General features: G+C 43.8%; 1 protein-coding gene across 2 annotated transcripts in view; it reads right to left on the bottom strand.

Moving 5' to 3' along the window:
• The window catches only part of c15h1orf50 (chromosome 15 C1orf50 homolog), an 86,749-nt gene that overhangs the window by 20,859 nt on the left and 45,143 nt on the right, over positions 1-20,747 (bottom strand). For both annotated transcript variants that reach the window (XR_005945253.1, XM_041205739.1), the window contains exon 2: positions 14,966-15,081. Coding sequence is in view for 1 of the 2 variants with exons in the window: in XM_041205739.1 (XP_041061673.1) it covers positions 14,966-15,081 (116 nt within the window). In the remaining variant the exon portion in view is untranslated. The remainder of the gene's footprint in view (positions 1-14,965; positions 15,082-20,747) is intronic.

Below are 20,747 nucleotides of genomic sequence, written 5' to 3'. Positions count from 1 at the left end.
TGTGACATCTTTTGGCAATCTCCACCTATCACTGGCCCTCTATCCAGCTTTACCTGTTCCACCCCTCTTAACCCAGTTTATATTTCACCTCTCTTCCTCTCTTCTATTTTTCCTTAGTTCTGTTGAAGAGTCATACGGACTCGAAACATAAACTGTGTTCCTCTCCGCAGATGCTGTCAGACCTGCTGAGTTTCTCCAGGTATTTTTATTTTTGTATTAAATTGACAGGTCCTACTTTACACCAGTGGCTACATTTCAAAAGTAATTTTCAATTTTGATTTTCAAAAATCGCTAATGTAACCCCCCGTTTAAGAAGGGAGTGAGGCAAAAGATGGGAAATTACAGGCCGATTAGTCTGACGTCAGTCATTGGTAAGATTTTAGTGTCCATTATTAAGGATGAGATTTCAGGATACTTGGAAGTGCATGGTAAAATCGGGCAAAGTCAGCATGCTTTCATCAAGGGGAGGTCATGCCTGACAAATCTGTTAGAATTCTTTGAGGAGATAACGAGTAGGTTAGACAAAGGAGAGCCAATGGATGTTATCTACTTGGACTTCCAGAAGGCCTTTGACAAGGTGCCGCACAGGAGGCTGCTCAGTAAGATAAGAGCCCATGGTGTTAGAGGCAAGGTATTAGCATGGATAGAAGATTGGCTGTCTGGCAGGAGGCAGAGAGTGGGGATAAAGGCGTCCTTCTCAGGATGGCAGCCGGTGGAGATCTGCAGGGGTCTGTGTTGGGACCACAATTTTTCACTTTATACATTAATGATCTAGATGAAGGAACTGAGAGCATCCTGGCTAAGTTTGCAGATGGTACAAAGATAGGTGGAAGGACAGGTGGCATTGAGGCGGCGGGGAGGCTGCAGAAGGATTTGGGCAGTTTAGGAGAATGGGCAAAGATGTGGCAGATGGAATACAACGTGGGGAAGTGTGAGGTCATGCACTTTGGTAGGAAGAATAGAGGCATGGACTATTTTCTAAATGGGGAGAGAATTCAGAAATCTGGAGTGCAAAGGGACTTGAGAGTCCTAGTACAGGATTGTCTTAAGGTTAACTTGCAGGTTAAGTCGGTAGTTAGGAAAGCAAATGCAATGTTGGCATTTATTTCGAGAGGACTAGAATATAAAAGCAGGGATATGCTGCTGAGGCTTTATAAGGCTCTGGTCGGACCACATTTAGAATATTGTGAGCAATTTTGGGCCCTGTATCTCAGGAAGGATGTGCTGAACCTGGAGAGAGTCCAGAGGAGGTTCACGAGAATGATCCCAGGAATGAAAGGCTTAACATATGAGGAATGTTTGAGGACTCTGGGTCTATACTCGATGGAGTTGAGAAGGATGAGGTGGGATCTGATTGAAACTTACTGAATACTGAAAGGCCTGGATAGAGCGGACATGGGGAAGAAGTTTCCATTAGTAGGGGAGACTAGGACCCGAGGGCACAGCCTCAGAGTAAAGGGAAGACCTTTTAGAACAGAGATGAGGAGAAACTTCTATAGCCAGAGAGTGGTGAATCTATGGAATTGATTGCCACAGAAGGTTGTGGAGGCCAGGTCATTGAGTGTATTTAAGACCGAGATAGATAGGTTCTTGATTGGTAAGGGGATCAAAGGTTACGGGCAGAAGGCGGGAGAACGGGGTTGAGAAACTTATCAGCCATGATTGAATGGCGGAGCAGACTCGAAGGGCCGAATGGCCTAATTTCTGCTCCTATGTCTTATGGTCTTATGGTAATAGGTTGTAAAATGCCTGAAATCGTGAAAGACAATGTATAAATGGAAGTCTTTCTTTTTTTTGATCTAATTCGCTGGTTATGGGACTTGGTGGTGTACAAATTGGCTCATGTATTTGCCTATTCAACCTTCACTGTACATCTCACACTTTGGGATGTTCTGCACACATGATAAAGGAAGTTCATGTTCTTTTCTTTCTCTGTCTGATCAGACCTGATCCACATGATTGCAAAGTGAGAAAAAAGAGGTTTCACTTCTGTTTAAAAAGCTGTTTCAGTCCAGCGTCTGACTGACTAAGCAGACAAACGTCCTTTGGAGGCTTGTAAGGAAATGTATTGTGGCTTGTAGCAAACCACAGAAAGCTAAGCAGGTCGGAAGGTGTTATTTTTCAAACCCAATCAGGTGGCAGCTGTGGCTCAGTGAGGAGCACCCCACTCCAGAGGCTTGAGCACGAAATCTAGGCTGGTGTGCCACTGCAACAGAAGTAGTGCACTGGTGGAGGTGCTGTATTTTGGGTGTGACTTTAAACTAAGGTTTAGGGTGGGGGAGGAGCAGGGGGAGGGGCGGGAAGGTTGGGGCGGCATGGGGGGTTCGATTTACTTGGTCTGCAAGTTAGAATTTAAATGTAAACCATGAGCAGCTGAATTGAAGGGTTTATTCAAATAGAAAAAGATGTATTTTTGTTTCCCTGATTATTTGATTCTGGATTACTGGGAATCCTAAAATCAGAACCTTAGGGTAAATTGGGTGGCAGATAGAGTGAGACAGATAGCTGAGAAACTGGGCTGGGGAGGGAGGCCTACCATGGTAGACCCAGGGCAGAGGATGCATTGGAAGGGGAGAAACTCCAGCCTCTCCGTCATGGTGAAAATGGCAGACGAACCCAGAAATCGGAAGTCCTTCCCCAGAACGTGGCACTTCTAATTTTCATGGGGGGGCGGGACTGGAGTCAGGCCGGGATTCCTATATGTGCAGTTTATGGAGACAGCTGGCCATTTAAGTTGTCAACTGCCTCCACCAAAGCGGGCTTTTGGTAGGCCAGGAGTGTGAAACCCAGAGTGTGAATATTAGACCAAGTCTGAACTTGGTGGATTTGTCTGGATAGCCAGAGTACTTTTTGGAGAGTTAAGATATCCCTTTTGAATATGATCCCAGGATGCCTTTGGGATTGGTAAGGCACCCTTTGGGATAGGTATGATACTCTTTGGGTGGTTAAAATTAGTCATGATTGTTCGTAAAAAGTGCCTAAACTCATTGGAACTGTCAAAACTGTCAAGAGCTTTAACTCTGCTAAACTTTAAATTTAAAAAGAAGTGCGGAGTTTTTTTAAAAAGTGCTTGATATTTCATTCTGCCTGTTGACATAACCCTGACCGCTATACTTAAAGGATTTGTGCTGCATGACTGATCTTACAACCTAATATTATCAAAGTGGAGTGCCTGTTAAGTGAGCAGTTTGATCGACAGTGCCAACTGATTATAGAATAGAAATGTCTGTTTCCATAAGAGATTAGTTGAAGCAAGTTCAATATACTGATTTTAAAAAACCAATGAGTGTTTTTTTAAAATAATGACATAATCAATAGATATATAGCTTTATTTTATGTCAGCATGGGTCCTGAGATTTTTCCTTGGTAGATAAAAGGTGAGCTGGCATGGAGGAGGTAAAGACAATGGGTGGTGGGTGGTATGCATGGTAAGAGTTGGCATTAGGGCAATTAGGGCCATGGGGTTGAGTGAGGCTGGACTTAATGGATTCGTTTGGATAGCCAGAGTACTTTTTGGAGAGGTAAGATATCCCTTTTGAATATGATCCCAGGATGCCTTTGGGAGTGGTAAGGCACCCTTTGGGATAGGTATAATACTCTTTGGGATTATTAAAAGTAGACATGATTGTGTGTAGAAAGTGCATAAACTAATTGGAACAGTCAAAGCTGGTTAGTTGGTAGAAGGGCATGGGGTGGCATTTTGCATAAGGGGCCATGGGGTGGTGGGTAGAGGGGCATGAGGTAGCCAAGGCTGGCATGGATGGGGCATGGGGAGTGTGTAGGGTTGGGGGCAGGCCCAGAATGAAAAACAGTAAAAACCGGGAAGTAAGAATACTGATCCGAACTGGTTTTGTATACCTTAAAATGGAACATCAGTAAAAACTGGGAAATAAAAGCAGTGGTCTGAACTGTTTTTTCCTTCTTCAGGGTGAGGGGTGAAGGGATTTTTTTTTTGTTTTAACCATTTTTCAAAGTACCTTCACAAAATGTCAGAGCATAGAGGACTTCCACCTAGCCTGCCTCCGCACCCGGAAGCCTCCATACTTGTTCTGGGGGCGACGGACCTGACTTCTATTCCAGCCTGCATCCCCCAACCCCAGAAAAAAGCTTCCAACACCTGGGCTTCCAGGTCAGTTTGGCAGAGCTGGGAAATATCCCGTCTCCGCGCTGGCAACCCAGGAATGAAAATCCGGGTCCCTGTTTGTCATAACTTAAGCAAGACTTGGATAGCATGTTCACTTTCAGCTTTGTGTATCATTATATTTACTTTAAATGCTAGGTGGCACTGTTGCTTTTCCAAGATCCTCTTCCCAGATCCACTGTTCCAAATGGCATTTGAGATTTTATCTATTAAATTAACTTTTGAATTTCTGTTGTCACAGATGTCAGGAGTCTCTTTGCTTCGTAATCTGGAGCTGCACAATCCCCTTTCTCCCCTTCCAGTTTCTCCCCTTCCAATGAATCCTCTATCCTGGGCCTACCTTGGTAGGCCTCTCACCCCAGCCCTGTTCCTCAGCTATCTGTTCCACTCCACCCCAAATCCATCAGCCACCCGATTTAACCTAATGTTCTGATTTGAGGGTTCGCAGCAATCCTGAATCAAATGATAAAGAGAAAGACAAATAGATTTTTTATGTTTGAATAAACCCTTCAATTCAGCTGCTCACTGTTTACCTGTAAATTCTAACTCGCAGACCATGCAACTCAGATCATAATCAGCCACATCACTGCCCTCTTTCCTCATGCTAATCTGACACATTAGTCAGAGGCTAACGGGGAATCCCAGTGGGGTTAATCGCATTCCTGATTAGTAAATAAAAAATGGGCACATGATCTCAGTACTCCTACCTGCACAGGAAGTGCACATGAACCTTAACCTTTTTGTGCATTTGTCAGTAAAACAGTTAGAAGAAAAGTAGAATGTGCGAATGTTTCTTTTGATCATTGTGCTTACTTTACTTCCTTGCCACTGAATGATGGGGGCGTTTGCTAAGTAAACATGGATGTGTGAAGTATATGTATCTGTATTGTGTGTGGGGTGTTCTCTGTTAAAATAAGTGCATGGAGCTAATTTTGGGATAATGTTAATCAAGATCTAACTGATTTCTTTATTGTAACATTGATAACTGGTGTTAAAGGGACCAGCCCTAAATTCTCATATTGAAAGCGATGCATCATTACACCCAGGGCCTAGGACATTCTTTTCAAATGCACCAAACTGGCAAGTTTGAACAAAACCACCAGATTGTTGGTATGTAGGCAGTGGAGGGAAAGGCCAGGGTGGGAGGGCCCTATTGCCACAGTTTTTTGCTGTCACTTTTTAACCTCATGCTGACGAAAAAAGGCAAGAGGGTAACACACGACATTGAAAGTAATAATCTCGTATTCCACTCTCTCTCCCCTGGAGTCTGGTGACCAACCCATTCCAGACATTCCTGACAGGTGGACTGTGCAAGCTCCTGATATTATGTCAGCCATCCCAACCCACTGCCTAGTCTTGTTTTCAGTGCCTGCACCTGATCCGTAACCGCTAACTTTGCTATCTGCTGAGTCTCACTGAGGAGCACTGTCTCTTCTGAATCACAAAATTCCAGGTTCAAGACCCTCTCCAGGGCTTGAGTACAACAATCAAGGCTGACACTCCAGTGCAGTATTGAGGGAATGCTGCATTGTCAGAGGTGCATCTTTCAGATGAGACATTAAACTGAGGCCCCCATCTGCCTGCTAAGGTGGATGTAAAAGATCCAATGGCACTGTTTCGAAGAAGAGCAGAGGTGTTATTCCTGGTGTTCTGGCCCATATTTGTCCCTTAATCAACATCACAAAAGCAACAGATTATCAGGCCATTAACACCTTGCTGTTTGTGGGAGTTTGCTGTGTGCAAATTGGCTGCCACATTTCCCATTGTACAGTGATTACACTTCAAATGTATGTCAAGGGCTGTAAAGCAATTTGAGACGTCCGGTGGTTATGAAAAGTGCTATATAAATGTACATCTTTCTTTTTACAGCAATCATCCTGACATCTTCCCCTGTTACCCCCAAATAACATCCCCAAAGGATGTTATTCTTCAGATCAGCCTCATTAGCATTCTCATTCTTTTGCTAGTTCAAGCAGTCCCTCTTTAGTTGTTCTTCTTGTCCCAGTAGTATACAGTCTGGAACTGAATTCCTCTATTATCCCAAACCCCAACAGATACTTGACACATGAGAGACTGAGAGGAAAGGTTGCTCCACAGTAAGATCCCAGTACCAGGCAGTGGACACATTGCCTGACAGTAGAAAGAAAATTTATGATAGTGGACAACAGAGGGGCTTTTATGGAATGACAAGCAGAGGTATGCTCCGGACGTAAATGCTATGGACTCAGTGAGCAAGGACACTATATTGGGTGGCCCTGACACCATGTAATGAATCCTGATTGCAGTTCCTAGTCTGTCCCGAATTAGCTAATCTCATCCTGGGTTGCAGTAGAGGGAATTGCTGTCAGTCTCCCAGGACTAAGTTGAAAACATTACTCTTGGTCTCTTTGTCTAAGTGATCAATATAGATTGTAAAGTTGAGGCCCCAGCACAGTGGCATTCCATTTTTTACAGTTTGTCGACATTAAAATGCCCCATTTATCCTGACTCTTTGTTTTATGTCAGTTAGCCAATCTTCCAGCTATCTTAATATATTACCTCGAACTTCATGAGCCCTAAACACGTTTATTAACCTTTGTGTGACCTCTTGTCAAATGCCTTTTGGAAATCCAAAACTTCTACAGTTACAGGTTCCCCTTTATCTACCCTACTAGTTACATCCCTCAAAATATGGATGGAATGGGGAATTTAGGGACTCGCGCCATTGAGGAACTGAAAGAAATTATTATTAGTAAAAAAGTAATACTGGAGAAATTAATGGGACTGAAAGTTGATAAATCCCCAGAAAGCCAATGATCTACATCCCAGAGTGTTGAAAGAGGTAGCTATAGAGATAATGGATGCATTGATGGTCACCTGTCAAAATTCTATATATTTTGGGATAGTGCCTGCAGATTGAAAGGTGGCAAATGTAATCCTGCTATTTAAGAAAGAAGGGAAGAGAGAAAACGGGGAACTACAGACCTGTTGGCCTGACATCAGAAGTAGGAAAAATACTAGAATCTATTATAAAGGATATGATAATTAGACACTTAGAAAATAATGATCTGATTGGATAGAGTCAACGTGGATTAATGAAAGAGAAATCACGTTTGATAAACCAGCTGGAGTTTTTTTGAGGATGTTACCAGCAGAATTGATCAGGGAGAACCAATGGGTGTGGAGTATTTGGATTTCCAGAAGACTTTCGATAAGGTCCTACACAAGAGGTTAGTAAGCAAAATTAAGCACATGGGAGAAGGGGTAATATGCTGGCATGGATTGAGAATTGGCTGATGGACAGAAAACAGAGAGTAGGAATAAAGGGGTCATTCTTAGGTTGGCGGGCTGTGACTAGTGGAGTACCACAAGGATCAGTGCTTGGACCCCAGCTGTTTACACTCTATATCAATGATTTGGATGTGAGAACCAAATGTAGCATTTCCAAGTTTGTGGATGACACAAAACTTGATGGGAATGTGTCTTGTGAGGATGATGCCTCAAAGAGGCTTCAAAGGGATTTGAATCAGCTTAGCGAGTGGGCAAGAACACGGCAGATGGAATTTAATGTAGTTAAGTGTGAGTTTATCCACTTTGGTAGGAGGAACGGAAGTGCAGAGTATTTCTTAAATTGTGAAAGGTTGAGAAGTGTTGATGTCCAAAGGGACCTGGGTGTCCTTGTTCATAAGTCACTAAAAACTAACATTTGATGCAACAAGCAATTGAGAAGGCAAATGGTGTGTTGGCCTTCATTGCAAGAAGATTTGAGTGCAGGATTAAAAATATCTTGCTTCAATTGTACAGATCCTTGGTGAGACTGCACCTGGAGTATTATGTACAATTTTGGGTCCCTTTACCTAAGAGAGGATACACTTGCCATAGAGGGAGTGCAGCAGAGGTTTATCAAACTATTTCCTGGGATGGCGGGATTGTCCTATGAGGAGAGATTGAGGAGACTGGGCCTGTATTCTCTAAAGTTTAGAAGAATGGGAGGTGATCTCATTGAAACTTACAAAATTCTTAAGGGGCTAGATAGGGTAGTTGCAGGAAGGATGTTTCCCCTGATTGGGGGTGGGGACGGTCTAGAACCAGGGTACACAGTCTCAGAATAAGGACAAGCCACTTAGGACAGAGATGAGGAGGAATTTCTTCATTCAGAGGGCAGTGAATCTTTGGAATTCTCCACCCTAGAGGGTTGTGGAGGCTCAGTCATTCAGTATGTTCAAGACAGAGACCGATAGATTACTATATACTGATCACACCAAGGGATATGGGGATAGTATGGGAAAATGGCATTGAGGTAGGAGGTCAGCCATGATCTAGTTGAATTGCAGAGGAGGCTTGAATGACTGAAGGCTGAATGACCTACTCCTGCTCCTATGTTCCTAAGTTCCAAAAACTTTGTCAAATGCGATTTCCCTTTTGTAGTGCCAAATTGATTTTGACCATCCTATAATTTTCCAAGAACCTTATTAATACCTCCATAATCATAACTCTCTTTGTGTCATGTATTTAACTCTCTGACTGCTTGACCCAATGCTAATTTACATGTGGCTCAAGTAGTAATCCACAGATTATTACCCTTGTGGTTCTACTTATCAGTTTAGAATCTACCTCCTCAAACTCCCTCTGCAGAACTTCATTTTTAGTTCCACCTATGCCATTGCTTCCCATGTGGACCATGACAGTTGGATCCTTCCTTTTCCACTCCTAGTTCATCTCCAGCCAGGAGGAGATGTCCTTCACCCTGGCAGTGGGCAGACAACCAATGTCAATCTTATTAATTACATTGTTAAGGTTTAATGGCCATTATATTGTTAAACAGATGGTTGGTATTTGTACACCTATAAGTGGGGATATTCTATCGGGGACCTGGGTTGGAGGGTGTTGCATGCAACAGTCCCCTACAATCGTAGAATGCACAGGTTCACGGACTCCCAGGATACCTGCCCTTTTTGTGGTCTTGTGGAGTCCGTGGACCACGCTTATGTAGGGTGTGGTAGGCTGCATTCCCTTTTTAGTTATTTAAAAAACCTTTTATTAATGTTTTATTTGAACTTCAGCCCCATGCTCCTGATCTATGGACACCTGGTGCAGAAGGGGTCGGGAAGGAGGAGGACCTCCTCGTGAACCTGCTCCTGGGCCTGGCCAAGTTGGCCATTAACAGGTCCAGGCAGCGGGCAATCGAGGGGGGAGTCCCGCCCGATTGTTTGTCCCTCTTCTGCAGCTACGTTCGCAACCGGGTGTCCTTGGAGAGGGAGCATGCGGTGTCTGCCAGCACACTCGAGGCCTTCCGTGCTCGGTGGGCACCGCAGGGACTGGGATGTTTTATTGACCCTTTTAATCACATTTTGGTTTAAAGTTTGTAAGTTTCCTTTAATCTTTGTTCTGAGTTTTACAGCTGACCTGAATTAGGGGCTGTGCTTGATTTGTCCTTCATTTTGTTAATTTAGTTTAATTGTTTTAACTCTAAAAGAGTTATAAGTGGGGATAGCTGGAATACTGGGGGTTGGAGTAGTCTTGACTGTGAGCTAAGTCAATAAATTTTCTCCAGCAAAGAAAGCAGTTGCATCTTAGTTTTAACTTCACCAACCAGCATGGACCTGATTAACAATGGTAGCAGAGGATGATTAGCCTAAGGGTGAAAATTGGAAAGAAAGATACCTTTTCAGGCAGAAGATTGTTATTGGAGTTATTTTTGAGAAGAATGGCTAAAGAATCAGGGTATGATTTTATACTGTTGTTCTGTGAAACTGAACCTTATGACCAATGGAAGAATGAAGTAGGTATATAGACACAGGTTACATCCTTACCAAAGATAAAGCAAGATATGGCTTTGGCACTTTCACTTCCCACCAAAAGCAGGATTAGGTGAATAGTATTTTTAGAGGTAGAAGCTCATCATTTCAATACTGAGGAAGGTTTGGAGAATCTCTTAAAACTTATGGAAAAAATTTATAAGGAAGAGGACCTGTTAAACGCATATGAGGCATGGTCAGGCTTTAATCAGCTTAGAAGGATGGATGGTTATTCCATTGAATAGTGTATCATGGAATTTAACAGGTTATATGACAGATTGCAGAAATTCTATTTGGAGATCCCTAATTCAGTGTTTGCCTTCAAATTCTTGGATTGTGCTACAGTATCAAACGTAGATAGGTTCCTGGTGTTGACTGGAGCTAGACTCTCAGGAAGAATTTTGAATTGATGTCTGAAGCTTTAAAAAAAACATTTGGGGGAAACATTTATTTCCAGCCACTTTCCTGGCACCAATGGAACATTCAGTGGTAACACAAAAGATGGCAGATTCGATACTGACAGCATTTCGAGACCATTTAGATATGGGGTGCAAACATCAATATGAAAGTGGAACCACAAACAAAGTACATGAGGATAGAAACCGTTTTGGTAGCTCTAACAGACGACAGGAATTGGGTAACTATGGCAGGAGAATGAACCCCAGGAATAACCAAGGAATGGTAAATGGGTGCTTCAGATGTGACTCGAAATATCATTATGTGATGAATTGTGCGAAATGGGATAACAGGGTTTTTGAAATGACATATGGCAAAGAAGGATCAGAAGGGGAAGGTGACGATACTGATCAGTCAGAAGGAATTGTACTGGTCACCAGAAGTTTTAGTCCAGTGATGGGTGTTCTATGAGCGAATTCATTCAATTGTGTTGTATTAGACTGTGGGTGTACATCCACAGTATGTGTAGTGGATCGGTTAAAGTGTTACCTGGATTCTCTAAATAGTGAAGACCTAAGTGAGATTAAGGAATATGAAAGCTCTACTTAGTTCAGGCTTGGGATGCTAACACGCTAAAATCACTGAAGAGAGTGCTGATTCCTTGTAACAAAGCCAGAGTAAACCATTTTATCAGTACAGATATGGTATCCAGCAAAATACCCTTACTACTGAGTAAGCTGTCTATGAAAAAAGCTCAAATGAAAATAGATATGGAACACGATAAAGCAATTGCATTTGGGAAATCTTTAGATTTACAGTTTACACAATCAGGACATTGTTATACACCCTTAACAAGACCTAACATTTCGAATCACAACGTTAAAGAAGCATTGATGGCATCAATGGATGGTTTAAAGGAAAAAAGGAAAATCGTTTTAAAAGTACATCAGTAGTTTGCTTATCTATTTATCATAAGTTAAAAATTCTACTAAAGGATGCAGGGTTAATGGATGATGAATGTACTAAGCTTGTATAAGAGATCAGTGAGAAATGTGATATATGTAGAAAGTATAGGAGGATGCCATCATGGACATGTGGTAAGCCTCCCTTAGCAAGAGACTTTAATGAAGTTGCAGCAATGGACTTGAAGGTATCAATTAAGGACAAAAAGCACTTTTCTCTTGCACTTCGTGGACATGGTTACTAGATTCAGAATGCTAAGAGTAATATATAGTAAATAAAAAAAAGATAATTGTGGACAAGATAATGGTAAAAAAGGAACTGGACTAGAAGCACCGTCTAAATTCCAAACTGATAATGGGGGTGGAGTTTACCAATGGTGAATATAAAAGTATGTGTGAAAATATGAACATCATAGTGATGAACATATCAGCAGAAAGTCGCTTTAAAAATCAGACATGTGAAAGAAATTATGCAGTAATTGATGAAAGGCTTCACAAAATCTTAGCTGATCAACTGAGCTGTAAGTTGATGTCTGCCCTGACCTAGGCAGTACATGCGAAGAATTCACTTCAAATGATTGGAGGCTAAGGTCCTTGTCAATTCGTTTATGGGAGAAACTCAAAAACACCTTCAGTGATGTGGGATCATCGCCCAGCCTTGGAAGGGACTATGATTAATTCAACTTTTTCTGAGCATCTGAATGCCCTGCCTGCAGGGAGAAGGGTATATATCAAGGCTGAGGTTTTGGAGAAAATTCAGTGAATGTTACGGCACCACCCCTGGTAAGGTTAAGGCAGTGGTGGAAAAACAGGGATTTTACCACATGGGAATCAAACTGTTAGGGTACATTCCTCGAGGCCAATTAGCACTGATTATACATCTACAGAATCTGAACAGGGCATAGAAAGTGAAGAGACACCATGCAACTCACATATGCTTATGTTGGACAATTACGAGGAGCAAACTGCGGCCGATAAAGGGATGACTGAATATGAACAAAGTGACACTGAAGTGCAGGATAAGGCTATTTATCCCAAAGGACAACTACTGAAAGTTGGCACTAGAATAACATATATGCCAGCAGGTACCAGTGTGTGGAGGAATGCCATCATTATAAGGAGAGCAGGAAAAGCCATTGGCAAATACAAACATTGGTTGAATGTGCATGATGAGGGACAGGGACCATGGATTGGCAAAATGTGGTAAAGAGGTGGAAGGCCAGAAGATACAGCGCAAGTTCCAGAAAGTGGCGACGGCTCTTGGAAAAGATCACAGACTTGTGAAAGGGATTCTGATCATAGGAGGGAGAGATCGTGTGGCAGTAGTCCAAAAAGAAAGAGGAGGGTGAGTAGAGGAGTAGAGGTCGTAGTTTGACAAGAACAAGGACCATAAAACAGGCTAGGGATGCCGCTAGAAGTAGAAGCCCTTATGATTGAGAAAAGTTTTAGTGGCTACTAACAAATTAGAAGATAAGTCGATAAAGGATGCCAACCAGAGTTGGAAAGTTGGAAAAGACTTTGTGTATACACTGAAATACCAGACAAGGGACAGCCAGCCTTATCACACAGGTGGATATGCACAGAAAAGATACTTCCTGATGGCATGTATAAGGCTAAAGCTAGACTAGTAGCGCAGGGTTTTGAAGCAAGGCTTGATGATCAAGATGTCAGGGTGGACTCCCCTACTGCAGGAAAAATAAGCTTGAAGATTTTCTTAGCTCTTTTAGCAACATATCCCTGGGAAATCAATTGATATAAAAGCTGCATTTTTGCAGGGTGAAAAATTTCAAAGGGGAGTTTTCTTTTATTCATTCACAGGATATGGGCTTCGCTGGCTGGGCCAGCATTTAGTGCCCATCCCTAGCTGCCCTTTAGAAGGTGGTGGTGAGCCGCTTTCTTGAACCGCTGCAGTCCATGTGGTGTAGGTACACCCACAGTGCTGTTAGGAAGGGAGTTTTTTTTTTAGAAGGGAGTGATTTTGAAACCACCTAAAGAAGCTGGCAATATAGAAGGGAAACTGTGGAAATTGAACAAGTGTGTTTATGGGTTGAATGATGTATCCAGAGTGTGGCATTTCTCAGTCAGGGTCCGTCCTTTTAAAAACAGGTGGTATTCAGCTAAAGGCTGACCCAGCAATGTTCTACTCGAGCCACAAGGAAAAACTAGCAGGCATCTTATGATGCACGTTGATGATTTTCTATGGGGAGGCTCTGCATAATATAAGCAATGGGTAATAGGTAAAATACAGAAGGAAGTTAAGATTGGAGGTCAGGTGTTGGGGGCCCTTAAATATATAGGGTTAGACATTAAGCAGAATAAATCGGGAGTGAATTTGAATCAATAGCCTGAATTAGAAAACTTCAATTACGTCCCAATAAATTGGGCCAGGTTCTCACAAAAAGAATATTCTGCATCCCAGGAAGAAACCGAGCAATTAAGAAGTTTTGTTGGACAGTTGAACTGGTTGTTCACTCAGAATAGACCTGATCCGGTTATGACGCATTGGAACTGAGTACTATGATGAAACATGCTATAGCTGAGGAAGTTCTGAGAGCAAATAACCATTGAAGAAATTAAATTCGGAGAAACGCACACAAGTTTCCAGCCTTCAGTGATCCAGAAGATATGAGGTTGGTCATTTTTAGCGATACTTCACATGCCAATCTTCCAGATGGACATTCTAGCACAGCAGGGTTTGTCATATTCTTAGTGGGAAAGAATAATAAATGTTGTGCATTGGCCTGGGAAACGAAAAAAGTAAAAAGTATGGTTAAAAGCACCTTAGCTATTGAAACACTGGTGTTAGTAGATGCAATAGGTATGGGAGTGTACTTAACCAGTATACTGAAGGAAATCCTTCACAAGGGGCAATCTGCGAAATGTTTGTCCATAGAATGCTATGTGGGTAACTGTTCTCTTTGGGGCAATGTTCACTCGACAAAGGGTGTCACTGAAAAAAGGTTGAGGACCAACATTGCCAGCATCGGTCGTACTAAAATGTGAGATGTAGAAGATGAAAAAATATATATAATTTTATTTCTTTTAGATGAGTTTGAAAGATTGTTTTTGAGCTTTCAAAAGTTTTAATTTAAAAGAAAATAGGAGAATCTGAAAATGTCTTATTAACTACATTGTTAAGGTTTAATGGAAATTACATAGTTAAGATCCAATGGCAATTACATTGTTAAACAGGTGATGGGTATTTGTACACCTATAAATGGGGATAGCTGGGACACTGTGAGGGCGTTGGAGTAGTGCTGACTGTGAGCTAAGCCAATAAACTCTCTCTAGCAAAGAAAGCACCTGTGTCTTAGTTTTAACTTCACCAACCAGTGTGAACCTGATTAACAACCAAACCTTAAGAACTTAACCTTACAGCTACCAAGAACAGTATCTATCCCCCTGACTGTACTGTCATTCATCACTGCCACATTCTTTGTTGCTCCCTGCACTTGGATGGCCATATGCACCATGGCAACATGGTCAGTGATCCAATCCTCCTGCAGTCCTCGTTCTAACTGTACACTTCAAGGGCTGAGGCTCCTCCATCACGACAGCCTGGTGTAGGCCCTGTATAAAGAACAACCGCCACGGGAAAAAAAAACGCAAGAGCGAGCATGACCCATGGAATTGTAGTCCAGCTCAGATGGGGAGGAATCAGCATTGATGGTTGGGGAAGGGATCCCTACCTTTTGGATTTGCTCTGCCAGGGCTACAATGTCGAGAGGGTCCCCAACCCGATTGGTTTGGTAGGTGCTGACCAGCTGCAGGCCTGCAGGGTTGGCATTGCTTTCCACCAGTGCCACTGTAAACACAACAAGAACCATTAAGAAGGTGTAAGAGGCATTTGTCAACTCCCCTGATCGCTCAATGGGTGAATGCATCACTTAGCGTGGAACTGTGTCACATAAATTAAGACGGTTCCCAGGTTCTGCTGTCAGCTGTTCTCAACCAGGGAACAGATGAGTGATGTAATTAGCTTCAGAGCTGCAGGGTGGGAAATCAAAGCCAACCCGAGTTCTTGCTTCTGACCTTTGATCCCTGCACCCCACCCCACCGACCCCCATCGGAAGCAAGGGTGTTATATCAGTAAAGACATGACATATTCATAATTTTAAATACAGACTCTCTGTTTATATAGAAGTTTCTGGAACTGTCTTTTCTTTACAATGGGCAGTGATGAACTGTAAAATGGCCGCCAAAGGTCAAGCAATCATTGCAACTTCAATACAGACTGTCTGAAGCTTCCAGAAAGTTCCTAATTACATCACCCAGGCTGGGGGCTCCTCTTGGAATGAACATATAAAGACAAATACTATTTGTGGAACTTACACTTGCTATTATTTGGGTCCAGACTCACTTTTTCCGAGTTGGAATTCTAACAATGAAAACTGGGCAGAAACCAATTCATCCTGAGTAAGGTGAAGAACACATCCGTTATTTCCATTGTATAGCAATGGCTTTCAGCTAAAGCATTCTGGATGGACAATACCAATATCGGTCATGTGACTGAAACTGCCCGGAAATAACAAGTTTTTATCTGAAAACCAAAAAAACCTAGACAGTCTGCAAAGAACACCAAAAGAGACAGCAGCTGCAGCCAAAAGCTGTGTCATCTTTGCCTTTAAAATTTGGAGACCAAACATTTTAAAAGAGCTGCTAAACTTGATTCCTATCTTTCAAAACGGGGCCTGCTGGCACAGAAACCACAAGTAACCAGCTTCATGACCCTCTAAACATTCATCTCTTTGAGGGAATCCTGAAAAAATCCAGATATCTGACTTCAGCTATTTTAATCCACCTGAACCACAGTTCATAGTGGAAAAAGACTCCGTTCTTCATTGGACCTGCAGTGACTGTTAGCTACTACATACTCAACATGTGAACTACTCTTCTGGTTTACATCTTGTAAAAAAATAATATTTTCTTTAACTGTATCTTTCTTGTGTTTGCAGGAGTGATTGACATAGCATTTAGTCTTTCAGGTTGTATGAGTATATAAATAACCCTCCTTGTTTGAACCCACAAAAGCTTGTTGTTGTTGGTTCTTAATTGAGCACATGCTCCAGGTGCTAAGGACCAAACATATCTTCCTCTCCAAAATCACACTGATTGTGGGCATTAAGGGAAAGGGTGCAAAGGTTTCAGTTTATCTCTCCCCCCGTCTGGAACACATGTGTGGACATGACGAGCAGCACTTCTGGTTACAAAGCCTGCTGGAAATCATTCAAAATATGCTTGAAGAATGGAGATTTGAGAAAATGATGGCCAGAGCCCCAGGACTCATTGGCCAAAACAGGTCGGGGCTTCAAAGGAGAACTGAAAAAATAAATTAGCGGATGCAGGGATTTCATTGAAACATTCCTTGACACTCAGATCACATGATCAGCTGAGGCATATGAATCCGCTCCGCTAAAATGATTGTATTTGCTGTAGGAAGGACAGGTCCCGAGTAGTTGAGAATTTATTCATGGTTTCAGGACAGCAGCTGATGTTCGAGACGTTGCAAGAACCAGTAGGCAACTGCAAACCTGGGGAAGAAAGTAACAAAACACGTCGGATCGAACCCAGGAATGTTAGCATTGTCACTGTGTGAATTCCAGTGTTAGCGCTCTCACTGTCAGAATCCAGGAGTGTTAGCACTGTCAGTGTGTGAACCCAGGAGTGTTAATGCTGTCACTGTGTGAACCCAGGAGTTTTAGTGCTGTCACTGTGTGAACATGGAACTGTTAGTGCTGTCACTGTGTGAACTCAGGAGTGTTAGCGCTGTCACTGTCAGAATTCGGGAGTGTTAGCGCTGTCATTGTGTGAATTCGGGAATGTCAGCGCTGTCACTGTGTGAATTCACGAGTGTTAGCGCTCTCACTTTGTGAACCCGGGAGTGTTAGCGCTGTCAGTGTGTGAATTAGGGAGTGTCAGCACTGTCACTATGTGAACCCGGGAGTGTTAGCGCTGTCACTGGGTGAACCCGGGAGTGTTAGGGCTGTCACTGTTTGAATTCGGTAGTGTTAGCCCTGTCAGTGTATGAATTCGGACTGTTCACGCTGTCACTGTGTGAACCTGGGAATGTCAGCGCTGTCACTGTGTGAACCTGGGAATGTCAACGCTGTCACTGTGTAAACCCAAAAGTATTGGCGCATTCACTGAGTGAATTCGGGAGTGTTAGTGCTGTCGGTGTGTGAATCAGGATGCGTCAGCACTGTCACTGTAAGAAGGCCGGAGCATTAGCGCTGTGTCTGTGTGAACCCGGGAGTGTTAGTGGTGTCACTGTGTGAATTCAGGAGTATTAGTGCTGTAACTGTGTGGACCCGGGAGTGTTAGCACTGTCACTGCGTGAATTCGGTAGAGTTAGCGCTGAAACTGTGTGAACCCGGGAGTATTAGGGCGGTGTCTTTGTGAACCCGGGAGTGTTAGCGCGGTCACTGTGTGAACCGGGAGTGTTAGCGCTGTCACTGTGTGAACCCGGGAGTGTTAGCGCTGTTAGTGTGTGAATTCGGTAGTGTTAGTGCTGTCACTGTGTCAATCTAGGATTGTCAGCGCTGATACTGTGTGACCTCAGGAGTTTTACCACTGTCACTGTGTGCACCCGGGAGAGTTAACCCTGTCAATGTATGAATTCTTTAGTGTTAGCACTGTCAGTGTGTGAATTCGGGTGTTTTAACGCTGTCAATGTGCCAAACCGAGAGTGTCAGCACTGTCACTGTGATAACCCAAGAGTGTTAGCGCTATCACTGTGTGAATTCATTAGTGTTAGCACTGTCACTGTGTGAATTCGGGATTGTTAGCGCTGTCACTGTGTGAACCCAGGAGTGTTAGCGCTGATACCATGTGACCCCAGGAGTTTTAACGCCGTCACTGTGTGCACCCGGGAATGTTAGCGCAGTCTCTGTGGGAATTCGGATGTGTTAGCACTGTCACTGTGTGAATTCGGTAGTGTTAGTGCTGTCACTGTGTCAATCTAGGATTGTCAGCGCTGATACTGTGTGACCTCAGGAGTTTTAACACTGTCACTGTGTGCACCCGGGAGAGTTAACCCTGTCAACGTGTGAATTCTTTAGTGTTAGCATTGTCAGTGTGTGAATTCGGGTGTTTTAACGCTGTCAATGTACCAAACCGAGAGTGTTAGCACTGTCACAGTGATAACCCAAGAGTGTTAGCGCTATCACTGTGTGAATTCGTTAGTGTTAGCACTATCACTGTGTGAATTCGGGATTGTTAGCGTTGTCACTGTGTGAACCCAGGAGTGTTAGCGCTGATACCATGTGACCCCAGGAGTTTTAACGCCGTCACTGTGTGCACCCAGGAGTGTTAGCGCAGTCTCTGTGGGAATTCGGATGTGTTAGCACTGTCACTGTGTGAAGCCGGGAGTGTTAACGCTGTCAGTGTGTGAATTCAAACGTGTTAGCGCTGTCACTGTGTGAACCCAGGAGTGTTATTGCTGACACTGTGTGAATTCTGGAGTGTTAACGCTGTCATGGTGTGAACCTGGGTGTGTTAGCGCTGATACTGTGTGATCCCAGGAGTGTTAGCCCTGTCACTGTGTGCACCCGGGAGTGTTAGCGCTGTCTCCGTGTGAACTCTGGAGTGTTAGCGATGTTACTGTGTGATTTCGAAAGTGTTAGCTCTGTCGCTGTGTGAACCCGGGAGTGTTAGCGCCGTCTCTGTGTGAACTCGGGAGTGTTAGCGCTGTCACAGTGTGAACCCCGGAGTGTTAGCGATGATACTGTGTGACTCCATGAGTTTTAACGCCGTCACTGTGTGCACCCGGGAATGTTAACGCTGTCTCTGTGTGAAATCTGGAGTGTTAGCGCTGTTACTGTGTGGTTTCGAAAGTGTTAGCTCTGTCGCTGTATGAACCCGAGAGTGTTACCACTGTCAGTGTGTGCACCCGGGAGTGTTAGCGCTGTCTCTGTGTGAACTCCGGAGTGTTATCGCTGTTACTGTGTGATTTCGAAAGTGTTAGCTCTGTCGCTGTGTGAGCCCGGGATGTTAGCGCTGTCTCTGTGTGAACGCGGGAGTGTTAGTGCTGATACTGTGTGAACCCACGAGTGTTAGCGCTGTCACTGTGTGAACCCGGGAGTGTTAGCGCAATCACTGTGTGAATTCGGTTGTATTAGCGGTGACACAGTGTAAACCCGGGAGAGTTAGCGCTGTCACTGTGTGAGTTCGGTTGTATTAGCAGTGACACAGTGTAAACCCGGGAGAGTTAGCGCTGTCACTGTGTGAACCCGGGAGTGTAAGTGCTGATACTGTGTGAACCCATGAGTGTTAGTGCTGTCACTGTGTGAACCCGGGAGTGTTAGTGCTGATACGGTGTGAACCCACGAGTGTTAGCCCTGTCACTGTGTGAATTCTTTAGTGTTAGCGCTGTCAGTGTGTGAATTTGTAAGTGATAGCACGGTCACTGTGTGAATTCGGGTGTGTTAACACTGTCACAGGGTGAAGCGAGAGTGTTAGCGCCATCACTGTGTAAATTCGGTAGTGTTAGTGCCGTCACTGTGTGAACCCGGGAGTGTTAGTGCTGTCGCTGTGTGTATTCGGAAGTATTAGCGCTGTCACTGTGTGATCCCAGGAGTGTTAGCGCTGTCCTTGTGTGAACTCCTGAGAGTTAGCGCTGTTACTGTGTGATTTCGAAAGTGTTAGCTCTGTCGCTGTGTGAATTCGGGAGTTTGTGCGCTATCTCTGTGTGAACCAGTGAGTGTTAGCACAGTCCCTGAGTGAACCAGGAGTGTTAGCCCTGTCACTGTGTGAACCTGGGAGTGTTAGCGCTGTCTCTGTGTGAACTCGGGAGTGTTAGCGCTGTCACTGTGTGAACCCGTGATTGTTAGCCCTGTCACTGAGTGAACCCGGGAGTGTTAGCCCTGTCACTGTGTGAATTCAGTACTGTTAGCGCTGTCACTGTGTGATTTAGGGTGTGTTAATGCTGTCAATGTGTCAACCCGAGAATGTTAGCAGTGTCACTGTGTGACCCCGAGATTGTTAGCGCAATCAGTGTGAATTCGGTAGTATTAGCACTGTCACTGTGTGAAGGCGAGAGTGGTAGCGGTGACACTGTGTGAACCCGGGAGTGGTAGTGGTGACACTGCGTGAACCCGCAAGCGTTCGCACTGTCACCATATGAATTCTGGAGGGTTAGCAATGTCTCTATGTGAACCCAGGAGTGTGAGCGCTGTCTCTGTGTGAACCCAGGAGTGTTAGCGCTGTCAGTGTGCGAAATTGGAAGTGTTAGCGCTGTCACTGTGTGAATTCGAGAGCGTTAGCACTGTCATTGTGTGTACCCGAGAGTGTTAGCGCAATCACTGTGCGAACCCAGGAGAGTTAGCGCTGTCACTGTGTGACTTTGGTTGTGTTAACATTATCAGTGTGTGAATAAGGGTGAGTCAGCACTGTCACTTTATGAACCCAGGAGTGTTAGCGCTGTCTCTGTGTGAACCCGGGAGTGTTAGTGCTCTCCCTGTGTGAATTCAGGAG

The sequence above is a fragment of the Carcharodon carcharias genome, chromosome 15, assembly GCF_017639515.1.
Source record: "Carcharodon carcharias isolate sCarCar2 chromosome 15, sCarCar2.pri, whole genome shotgun sequence".
NCBI lineage: Eukaryota > Metazoa > Chordata > Chondrichthyes > Lamniformes > Lamnidae > Carcharodon > Carcharodon carcharias.
Note: the sequence above shows the minus strand (reverse complement) of the source record. Positions and strands in the feature narration are given on the sequence as shown.